The sequence below is a fragment of the Eptatretus burgeri genome, chromosome 10 (assembly GCF_056783735.1).
Source record: "Eptatretus burgeri isolate ZD-2024b chromosome 10, Ebu_testis_v1, whole genome shotgun sequence".
NCBI lineage: Eukaryota > Metazoa > Chordata > Myxini > Myxiniformes > Myxinidae > Eptatretus > Eptatretus burgeri.
In genome coordinates this window covers 100,528,475-100,540,687 of record NC_140970.1, presented here as the reverse complement: position 1 = coordinate 100,540,687, position 12,213 = coordinate 100,528,475, and the positions used below count along the sequence as shown (strand labels likewise).

Here is a 12,213-nt window from a genome sequence, read left to right as displayed (position 1 = left end):
AAAATCCGACCAGCGACAGCCAAGGATTCTCCGAAGAGACCTGGTATCAAAGGAATTAAGTCTCCGTCTCAGATCCTTGGTCAGAGTCCAAGTCTCGCACCCATAGAGCAAGACTGGAAGTACCAAGGACCTGAAGACTCGGACTTTCGTCCTCCCGCACAGGTACCGGCAGCGCCACACCCCATGATCCAGTGAATCCATGACTCCTCAGGCCCGACCCAGACGTCTATTGACCTCTGACTCGCAGCCAGCAGAGACATGAATATCACTGCCAAGGTAAGTGAATCTCTCCACGACCTCAACATCCTCACCACAAACAGATACAGACAGGACAGCAGCATCCAAGATGTCACCGAAAGCCTGGATCTTAGTTTTGACCCAAGAAACCCGTAATCCCAACGGCTCCGACTCCTCATTCAGCACCTCGAGGGCCCCCAAGAGGATATCTAAAGTCTCCGCAAAGATGACTGCATCATCTGCAAAGTCAAGGTCCGAGATCTTGACATTCCCAAATGACGCACCGCAACTTGATCTCTCCGACATCCTCCCTAGAATCCAGTCCATACAAGTGCTGAAAAGTGTGGGGGCAAGTACACATCCCTGACGAACTCCAGTAACAACTGGAAATAAGTCAGATATGGTACCACCACACTTCACAGCACTCTCGGTACCAGAGTAGAGTTCAGACATCAGATCGATCAGTTTTGGTGGCACCCCACGAAGACCAAGAATCCTCCAGAGGACATCCCGATTCACTGAATCGAACGCTTTACAGAGATCAACATAGGCTGCAAGCAGCCCCTGCCGAAACTCTCGTCTGCGTTCGGTGAGGACACGAAGTGCAAGGATACAGTCAATCGTTGACCTCTTTGGTGTAAAGCCTGACTGCTCTGGACGCTGGTGCTTAAGCAGATGGTGGCGAACCCTATCGAGAATTATCCGAGCAAAGACCTTGCCCGGCACTGAGAGCAGCGTCACCCCTCGGTAGTTGTTGCAGTCTTGGCGATCACCCTTCCCTTTCCAGAGAGGGACAACAAGGCCCCTCTTCCAGTCAGTTGGGATGATGCCTGTGTTCCAGGCAGAGCACAAAACTGCATGCAACGACACGAGTGCAGCATTTCCACCAGCCTTGAGAAGTTCGGCATGGATGCCTCAGATCCCTGGAGCTTTGCCCCGTTTCAACTGGTTCACCGCAGCCCGTGTTTCCACAAGCGTAGGTGGACCACAGTTGATTCGAGGGTCAGCAACAGGGATTGTAACACCCTTGAAGTCCAACTCGACAGTTGGGGGATCAGCCTGGTACAACCGCTCAAAGTAACCGGCCCAGCGGGCCTTCACTTCAGACTCCTCTGTCAAGAGCCTACCACTCTCTGCTCGAACTGTAGTGCTCCGAGGGATGGGCTTGGATGAACGTAATGCGCGAATTCCCCTGTAAGCGGGACGAGAATCACCTGTCCACAGGTGATGCTCTACCCCCTCACAGATTCCTCGCACATAGGCCTCCTTGTCCACCCTCAGTGCATGTACAGTTTTACGCCTCAGCTCCCTGAACAGCTCAGCTCTGCCATTCAGCCTGGCCCTGCGACTCTGGTCAATGGTATCCAGTGTCCCTTGAGAGACAAAATTCTTCTTTGCCCTGCGGTGAGCTCCAAGGCATCCACCGGCAACATCAAGGACAGTGGTCTTGAAGGCGCTGTGGTATGTTTGTGGGAAATTCCACATAAAACTATTATGAGGTACTTAGACAAACCATCAATGGTCAGAAATGAAAGTGGACATCTTGGGGAACCTGTAGAAACCGGCAATATCATACTCTCCATTTCCCTGTTTTATTAAAGATTAATTAAAGCAACAGAATATGGGTATTGTAACCTTAGAAATGTTACAGTTTGATTGGTAAACATTTTATTTCACTGTGCGTTTCTTATGTGACAGTTATTTTGTGTGTGGTGACTCAGAATGTGAACTTTGGTGTCTCTTTTATGTTTTGATGATGTTCCGTCTCCCTATTCGGGTTTTCTGGCATCTACCCTATCTGATGAAATAATGGATTCGTACATAACACTTCGTGTCCACTGCCTCGAGAAAAATAAGGAGTCCAGTGTTGATAATGTTTCTTTTGATTTTTATTCCAAATCTCCCTTAATTTCTTGGAAATATGACAGAGTCTAACGGCAGAAAAATATAGATCAAAATTGTGATCAGAAAAAGAAAATTTGGACAGCAAGTAATCCCGTCGTGATTTTCGTGTCAGTCCCGTTATGTATGAATCATCATCTCTCGTCGGAGGCAAATAACGCCAGCATTAGAAAATCTTGCCGTCTTGCAAACTTCCCCCATTGATGGATAGCGTGTCGGCACATTTCCATTCGCTGTCGAGCGCAGCGTTTGTCTTCGTGTCCGTGAATTGGCGAGAGCTGTAACGTACGAATCCAGCGTGAGGACGCTGAGCCGAACGAGGTGACTCGCATTTGTCTGATAATTCTTCATTTTAACCAATGCTCGAATATTTTTGGTGCTTCGTGAGGATCCGAGAGATAAGAATTATGTTTTTCTTTTCATGTTAAAAGTGATTATTTTCAAAGGTTCGAAAGAAATAGATTCGATTTTAACGTTATTTTTCACTTACAAGTGTGGCTTTCTTTGCTACTGAACTCGTCTGTGTTTTATTCGTAATTTATAACATCGGACTCTCTGAAAATGTGTTGTTTTTTTCTTTTTCCTGTTACATGTTGAGCCTGTTTAAAAAGACAGAGTAAAAATTATCTGTTTCTTATCCCAAAATATAATATTTACGTTGTTTTTTTCATCAGATTCCGTACATAACGCTGATGCCAAGCTCGAAATTCGAACGTGTATTTACAGTGTTGTATATATTCAGTGGTAACTTTAAAACCGGACGTGCTGCAGGTCTAAAATTTTAGATTTAGCTATTTGAATACATGCAGATTAAGATAATGGGTTGCATTTCATGTTTCCCTTAACTTTTTTTTGCCCTTTGTGTAACAGTATGTGTACCCACCTTGTGAGCCATGCACATAAACTTAAATGTGGTTGGAACTTCTTTTCCACTGATTTGGCTTCAGCACGAGTGAGATGGAGGAATGGAGTGGGTGTGGGGAATGCGTGCACACATAGGCTCACAATTTGCTGATATAAAGGGTTTTCTGCAGTATCTTCTTATTTTTCATCGTCCTCCTCATGTCAAAGGGCTTTGCGGAACTTTTACACCCACTAGTCAAGTGGGATGTCTTCCTGAAAAGAACATATCAAAAAACAAAGGATAGTAAAAGCAATTACAGCATTTTACAGAATCATAACTACACAGGTCATTTACCGTATTTAAACTCAGCCTTGGAAGTTTGGATGTTTAATTCACCAATGAGGTTGTTCAATGAGTTCGTATTCTAAATAGTCATGTGCTCGAGGTGGTGGCCACACACACACAACACATTCAGATGACCAAGCCCCCCACCAAAAAAGAAAAAGAAAAAGGTACCCACACCCCAAGTCATGGAACCAGTTGTGGCTCAGATTGGGTGGTTGGAGTAAACATGCCAATTAACCAAATACTCAAGAAACAGAACTTGTACCACAATATCAACTAGAGGGGGAGCACTCGGGAGAGTGCAAAACCTCCGCCGCCAATACTGCTGGGTCACTCAAGTGAACCTTATATCTTATTCATTAAACATGATGTCAACAGTGCTGAGAGTTATAGTTCTTTTCTCCAACATTTTTTTTTGGGGGGGGGGGGGGTTGGAAATCACTTAAAACATGTAAAAATGCAAAAAAAAACAAAAAAACAATTTTGTTGGAAAAAAAGTTGCAAAATTTTTTTTTCTCCAACAATTTTTTTTGGGGGTGGGGGGGTTGGAAATCACTTAAAACATGTAAAAATGCAAAAAAAATTTTCTCCAACAATTTTTTTTGGAGGGGGGTGGGGGGGTTGGAAATCACTTAAAACATGTAGAAATGCAAAAAAAAAAATTTTTTTTTCTCTAACAATTTTTTTTTTGGGGGGGGACCAAGTCCAAAATTTAATGGCATGATCCTTGGACCATACCTAACCCCCCCACCAAGTTTCGTCGAAACCCGTCGAGGAGTTTTTCCGTAATACTGTTCACAAACAAACAAACAGAAAGGGGTGAAAACAGTAACCTCCATCCATCTTCGAAGATGGCGGAGGTTAATAATAGAAAACAATCTTTATGTACCATTCACAGAATTTACCTAGATTATTTTAAATCTACACAAAAATAAACAGAAGGAATAGTTCACCAATGTGCGTCAAGACAATATCCGAATTCTGAAAACAGGGCAGTAGTCTCAGTCTGTGAGCATGTTGAGATGTATTGAGAATGTGAATATTGACTTGGTGCAGTGAGCAGTCGATGCGGTTACAACTCATATTTATCACAAAGCCATGTATGATGGACTTGACAAGCAGTAGAAGCAACCACAAGTACTTTATTAATAAGACATTGTGAAGTAGAGGACAAAGCAATTACAGAAGTGTGCACTTAGATGTTACAAGTTGTGTAACACAATGATAAGGAACGGTGCTTTACTTGGCATCTGTGTAAGCATACTAAATTTGGATTTACTAGAAACACCCACTCCCCAAGGGAGCGGCCAGAAGGGCGGCGAGAGAGGGGATGGCGGTGGCTTAACATTCTTCTTTAACGGTAACAATTATTCCCACATTCTTGTCGGGTTGGCCGTAGGATGCTTGGCCAAAGTCTTTTATGTACCAGCTGCTGACGTCTCATGTTCGACTAAGGTTAGAGCAGGAATTTGGAATTCATTCATAGTTTGAATACTCTTCGTGAAGGACACCGTGGGATCTACCAAATTACGCGGCAGAGGGTACTCTACTTGAACGTCAATCCAACGGAAGACTCACATTGATGAATCACCGTGCCTGTGAAACACTAGGATCACAGTTTATAGCTGGGTCTCGATTTAAACCAGGCTGGACAGCTTAGAAGTGAGTGTGCATTACGAATGGGGTAATGCATCAAATAAAGGTCACAATTGGGCCATACCGCTATCAGGGGCAATACCATATGTCAAACTTGAAACCATGGCCGGGAGGAATGATATACGAGGCCCAAGTATATTGTTATGGCTGCAAAACTGTCACTCCCCAAGGCAATGGCACACAACATGTAGCAGTTCCCAAGATGGTTATTTCATTAGTATTCATTTCTAAAGAGCTCTTCCCTTATGTGTGATGGGTTTATGGGTCATATGCATTGCGCGGGCTTTAGCTAGATTTTTACGCTCCTTTACTTATTTTGCTTTGCTGCACACACCAGCCTTTCTTCACGCAAGCATGCAAACCAAAGCAATAGGCAAGTCATATGCATATGCATGCTAAAAGTCCTTCAAACAACACGCCATTATCCAACGAACATTACACCTCAGTCCTCACCATACTCAAACCCCAATGCGACAACAATTCAAACAACAAGATGCCTTCCTGATCATCACCACACCATCAAGCCATAACTCAAGCTCGCTGGCACTCACCATTCATGGCACAACCTCAACGACCACCATCACTACCACGTCAAAAACTCACCACTATGCTCACCGCGATGTTGATGCTGCCAATATTCAGGCACAGTCACCACCGACGACCACTACCGCCTTTTGGGACCAACAGGGACAGGGGAGCATGGCACACCATTGCCAGAGCTCAGGTCTGGAGATTCTAGCATCTAACTTGGGGCACAAGTGTGCGTGAGGCCCCGTTTGACTTTTCGTGGGAAATTATTGTATCTGGATCCGGATCTGGATATTCATCAAAATATAATTAATTTTTCCCAGTCACACACCAAACCTGTCCACCAAATTTCGTCTGTATCCGTCCATAACTTTTTGAGATATAGTGCTAAGTATCGTTTTTGACCCCATCTCTCATTGGTGAAGAATCACTGAAAAAAAATATACAATACAAGTTGCAATACATTCAACGTACAACGCCCCCATGCCAAATAAATAACAATCCTCCAGCATGTGTCATCGCCGGGGCACCTTCGGTTCCCGGCGATGCCGCCCTGCAGCACATGGAGTCAGAATTGGAAGGGGGCGGTGTACAATAATTAATTGATCGATTTATTTTTTAATTGCATAATTAAAATAAATAAATCTTCTTCTTCCTCTTTCGGCTTGCTCCCGCTAGGGGTCGCCACAGCGGACCAACTGTCTCCATTTTGCTCTATCCTCCACATCTTCCATTGACACTCCAACCACCCGCATGTCCGCCCTCACCGCATCCATGAACCTCTTCTTTGGCCTTCCTCTTCTCCTCCTGCCTGGCGGCTCCATCTTCAACATCCTTCTCCCGATATACTCCGTTTCCCTCCTGTGCACATGTCCAAACCATCGCAATCTCGCCTCTCTCACTTTGTCTCCAAACCGTCCTACCTGCGCTGTCCCTCTAATACACTCATTTCTTATCCTATCCATCCTCGTCACTCCCAACGAGAATCGCAGCATCTTTAACTCTGCCACCTCCAGCTCTGCTTCCTGTCTTTTTGTTAGCGCCACCGCCTCCAAACCATACAACATAGCTGGTCTCACTACCGTCTTGTATACTTTCCCCTTCACTCTTGCAGCTACCCTTCTGTCACAAATCACTCCTGCAACTCTTCTCCACCCACTCCATCCTGCCTGCACTCTCTTTTCACTTCTCTCCCACACTCTCCGTTACTTTGGACAGTTGATCCCAAGTATTTAAACCAATCCACCTTCCCCACCTCAACTCCTTGCAACCGCACCATACCACCACCCTCCCTCTCATTTACGCACATGTACTCCGTCTTTCTCCTACTGACTAACATTCCCCTTCTCTCCAGTGCGTACCTCCACCTCTCAAGGCTCGATTCAGCCTGCTCCCTACTCTCCCTACAGATCATGATGTCATCCGCGAACATCATGGTCCATGGAGACTCCAGTCTGATCTCGTCCGTCAACCTGTCCATCACCATTGCAAACAGGAAAGGGCTCAGAGTCGATCCTTGGTGCAATCCCACTTTAACCTTAAACCGGTCCGTCATTCCTACCGCACACCTCACCGCTGTCACACTGTCCTCATACATATCCTGCACGATCCTCACATACTTCTCCACCACTCCCGACTTCCTCATACAATGCCACAACTCCTCTCTTGGCACCCTATCATAAGCTTTCTCTAAATCCACAAACACACAATGTAACTCTTTCTGGCCTTCCCTATACTTCTCCATCAACATTCTCCAAAGCAAACATCGCATCAGTGGTGCTCTTTCCTGGCATAAACCCATATTGCTGCTCACAGATCGTCACCTCTCCTCTCAACCGAGCTTCCACTACTCTTTCCCACAACTTCATGGTGTGGCTTAACAACTTTATCCCTCTGTAATTTCCACAGCTCTGCACATCACCCTTATTCTTGAAAATCGGAATCAGTACACTTAATCTCCACTCCTCCGGCATCCTCTCACTTTCCAAGACTTTATTAAACAATCTGGTTAACAACCCACTGCCATCTCTCTAAGCACTTCCATGCCTCCACTGGTATTCCATCTGGGCCAACCGCCTTTCCACTTTTCATCTTCTTCATAGCAGTCCTCACTTCATCCTTACTGATCCACCCCACTTCCAGATTCACTATCTCCACCTCTTCCAACCTTCTCTCTCTCTCATTTTCTTCATTCATCAGCTCCTCAAAGTACTCCATCCACCTTCTCAACACACTCTCCTCGCTCGTCAGCACATTCCCATTTAGTCCTTTATCACCCTAACCTGCAGCACATCCTTCCCAGCTCGGTCCCTCTGTCTTGCCAATCGGTACAAATCCTTTTCCCCTTCTTTTTGTATCCAACTTCTCATACAGCTCGTCATATGCCTTTTCCTTTGCCTTAGCCACCTCTCTTTTTGCTTTTCGACGCCACTCCTTGTACTCCTGCCGACTTTCTTCATCTCTCTGACTATCCCACTTCTTTTTAGCCAACCCCTTCTTCCTTATACTTTCTTGTACTTCCTCATTCCACCACCAAGTCTCCTTATCTTCCTTCCTCTGTCCAGATGTCACACCAAGTACCTTCCTAGCTATCTCCCTCACAACTTCTGCTGTCGTTGCCCAATCATCCCACCCATCTTTACCACCATCCAACGCCTGTCTCACCTCCTCCCTAAATTTCACGCAACAGTCTTCCTCCTTCAGCTTCCACCATCTGGTCCTTGGTTCAGCCCTCACTCTCTTCCTCAACCTCACCTCTAAAGTCATCCTACAGACCACCAATCGATGCTGTCGAGCTACACTCTCCCCTGCCACAACCTTACAGTCACTAATCTCTTTCAGGTTGCATCTCCTACTTAAGATGTAATCCACCTGTGTGCACTTTCCTCCACTCTTGTATGTCACCCTGTGTTCCTCCTTCTTCTTGAAATACGTGTTTACCACTGCCATTTCCATTCTTTTGCAAACTCTACCACCATTCGCCCTTCCACATTTCTCTTGTTGAGACCGTACCTCCCCATCACCTCCTCATCCTCTTTATTCCCTTCCCCAACATGTCCATTGAAATCTGCTCCAATCACCACTCTTTCATCCTTGGATACACTCTCCACCACTTCATCTAACTCACTCCAGAAATCTTCTTTATATTCCATCTCACACCCCATATGTGGGGCATATGCACTGATGACATTCATCATCACCCCTTCAATTTCCAACTTCACACTCATCACTCGGTCAGACACCCTCCTCACCTCCAATACCCTCTTGACATGATCTTCCTTCAGGATTATCCCGACACCATTTCTCCTCCCATCCACACCATGGTAGAACAGTTTGAAACCACCTCCAATGCTCCTCGCCTTACTCCCCATCCACTTGGTCTCTTGTACACACAGTATGTCCACCTTTCTTCTCTCCATCATATCAGCCAACTCTCGCCCTTTGCCAGTCATACGTCCCAACATTCAGAGTTCCAACTCTCACCTCCACACTTCTACCCTTCCCCCTCTCCCACTGCCTCCGGACTCGCCTTCCCCGTCTCCTTCTCCTCCTTCGCCCAGCAGTAGCACAATTTCCACTGGTACCCTGCTGACCACCGGTACCGGTGGCGGTCGTTGGTAACCCGGGCCTCGACCGATCCGGTATGGAAATTCGTTTTGTTGTCCGCATAATGATTTGGCATAGGTTTTTTACGCCGGATGCCCTTCCTGACGCAACCCTGGTCGCCTCTTACGACACACAGGGATATGGTACACCTATTCTAACCGGGGCATACACCGGGCCCAGTACAACTGGTGCTCATTTCGCCGACCTCGGAAGGATGGTAGGCTGAGTCAACCCCCTGGTGTTTTCGACTTGGTTTATATATATTTATATATATATATATATAGATACATATATATATATATATATATATATATACACATTATATATATACACATTATATATATATATATATATATATATATATATATATACATATACATATACATACATATATTAATTCAGTGTCCCAACGGGGCTTGAACTCAGGACCTCTTGGGTCCCAAGCCACTGCCCTTACCACTGCGCCAACACCAGGCTTCTAATTAAAATAAAATAATTAAAATAAATAAATAATAATCATAAAATAATTAATTCCTCAATCAATTGCCAGATAGCATACCTAAACCACCACTGTTTCATCCGAGTCTGTACCTTTTTGAAAGTTAAGTAATTAATCGAAAAACTAATAATTAATTAATTAGTCAATAAATCAAAAATACCATTTATAGCCAAAATCACTTGGTCACTGTCATGTCCAAGTATCAGCTTCTGAGCTCAAAAGGTGCCTGAGATATTGCCCAGATGAGAAATAAAATGAATAAGTAATTAATAAGTTGATAATAATTAAGTAGTTAATCAATTCACTGATGAATCAAAAAATAAAAACATATTTTTGCCAAAGAACATCTTCACTTTTGTCTCCAAATTCCAGCTTCCGATCTCAAAGGATGACTGAGATATGACCCGGACAAACAAACAAACAAAGAAACAAACAAGAAAAACAAACGGAGTGAAAACTGAAAAACCGGAACCGCAAGTCAGTGTGGACCTCAAACATCAGGGACCTTTGCTCAAACCTGACAGATCTTTCCATACAGCTTGCAACTGAAAAACCAGACATAATCGGCTGAACAGAAACTTTCCTACTTCAAGACATCTGTGACTCCCTGGTATCTCTCCTTGGTTAATCCCTCCTCCGGTATGACAGACCTGAGCCTCGTCCTGGTGGCGGAGTTGCTCTCTTTATCAAAGACTCTATTCCCCATTCTTCCTGCACTGCCTTCACTCCCCCACATCCACAGGACTACTGTACCTCTGGCTATGGCTTCCCCTCCCCTCCCACCTCATGTTTATATGTGTGATGTACCGTCCACCAAACAGTGATGCCTCCATTTACATCTCGCTCTCCAAAAACATGGACCAACTTCTATCCTCTCATCCCAGCTCTCTCTTCCTTATATGTGGTGACTTCAATTGTCATCATTCCAGTTGGATGGGTATGGGTACCTCTCTCACTTGCCATGGCTCTTCAGCGAAAGACTTCTGTGACTCATTGGGACTGACTCAATCTGTCAAATTCCCGACCCGGATCTCAAAGAATGGTACTCCACCTGTTCTGGATCTGATTTTGACCAATTTCCCTGAAAATATCTACCGTTCTTCCTCCACTCAAATCTGTTCATCTGACCTCATGCTTGTAAAAGTAGACATCTCTCTGGCTGTTATTAGAGAACCACCTCATTGCCGTCAAGTCTGGCATTTCACTCAGGCCGACTGGCAGGGACTTCAAGCAGCCATCAAACTTCTCGACTGGTCTCCCATCTCTACTTTCTCCGACATCACCTCGTCCTGGGAATTCTTTCAAAGAAAATTGCTCTCTCTCATGCAAAGATTTATCTTTCTTTATGTGGTACTCCCTTTGTAGCTTGCCTACCTTATCTGTGAACACAGTCTTGTGTCGAGATGTCAGTTCTTGTATAGTTGCAGGTGACCCATGCTCAGCCTTGGTTACAGTTGGTGCCAGAGCATGCACATAAGTGCCACGCACATCAGGCTTGTTCACTGCATCGATATCTAGTTCTTGAATAAGTTTCATACCAATGCAGGCTTTAAGTCCCAAGTTTGGGAGAAATTGATGACAGTCCACCAGCAGCAACCTCAGTCTGCAGGTAAGCTTGTGCCGCCACACGCGCACAATGACGATGCCCTTCACAGGCCACTTGTGCCCACCATAGGCTTCTAAGTGCATGTGAATTGGCTCCACATGCAGCAGCTTCTTGTCACCAGTTGTGGCTTTGTAGATGTGCAGAGTTTCCTCACATATTTTCCAGACTCGAGTTTCAGTGTCGCAGCCTGTTCATCAGTCGGTTTGAGAAACAGCACACAGTTGATGCTGCAGACCTCGCTTCTATCGGCAGCAACAACACACACAGGCTTACTGTCCTTAGCCTTACACTTCCTCTTGAAGTGGTTCATCTTCCCACGCTTTGTGCATTCTTTGCCCCATGCGGGACGCTTCTCCTTGCACATTTCATGCCTGCAAAACTTGCATTCAGCTGTGCCACCATTCTGTGCTTTAATGGGTGCAGGTGAACTCTTTGCTTTCCCCACATGCTCACTTGCCTTTGTACCGGAGTGCAGCAAATTGAACACACCTCCAGGTTGCAATTCGCGCAATGCTTTCACTTATGTTAGAGTCAGTTCAGCCAATCTGCAAATTTCCAGTGTCTTTTGTAGAGTCAAATTCCCATTTTCTAAAAGTCTTTCACCAACTTTGGAGTTTGTGATACCGAATAGAAACCAGTCCCTTATTATCTGGTCCTCAGTTATATTACCAAAGTCACATGAGAGTGCCATTTCTCACAGCACTACAAGTATTGCTTAAATGATTCCCCATGCCTCTGGCCTCTAATGTTGAAATTGTACCTTTCGAACGGTACATTTGCCTTCGGCAGAACGTAGTCGTGGAACTGCTTGAGAGTTGACTCAAGTTTATCCTTGTCTTCCAAGTTCTCCCATTTTAATGATTTGTATATTTGCCGTGCAGCAGGTCCAATAGCATGCTTTAGCATTGCAACCTGAATCCTTTCTGGCTTTGTGTCTATCTCTTCAGGAACCATGTAGTTGAACCAGGTATCTTCCCAGTGTCTCCATTG

The 12,213-nt window shown here is 45.0% G+C and overlaps 1 protein-coding gene across 2 annotated transcripts in view; it reads right to left on the bottom strand.

Annotated features, from left to right (window-relative positions):
* LOC147019285 (uncharacterized) overlaps positions 1–12,213 on the bottom strand; it is a 75,134-nt gene that overhangs the window by 25,673 nt on the left and 37,248 nt on the right. Inside the window, exon 7 of one of the 2 annotated variants that reach the window (XR_015062726.1) lies at positions 3,145–3,255. Coding sequence is in view for 1 of the 2 variants with exons in the window: in XM_085899655.1 (XP_085755781.1) it covers positions 3,235–3,255 (21 nt within the window). In the remaining variant the exon portion in view is untranslated. Of the gene's footprint in view, positions 1–2,815; positions 3,256–12,213 lie in introns of those variants that run through there. The other variant, XM_085899655.1, reaches the window with a different exon arrangement.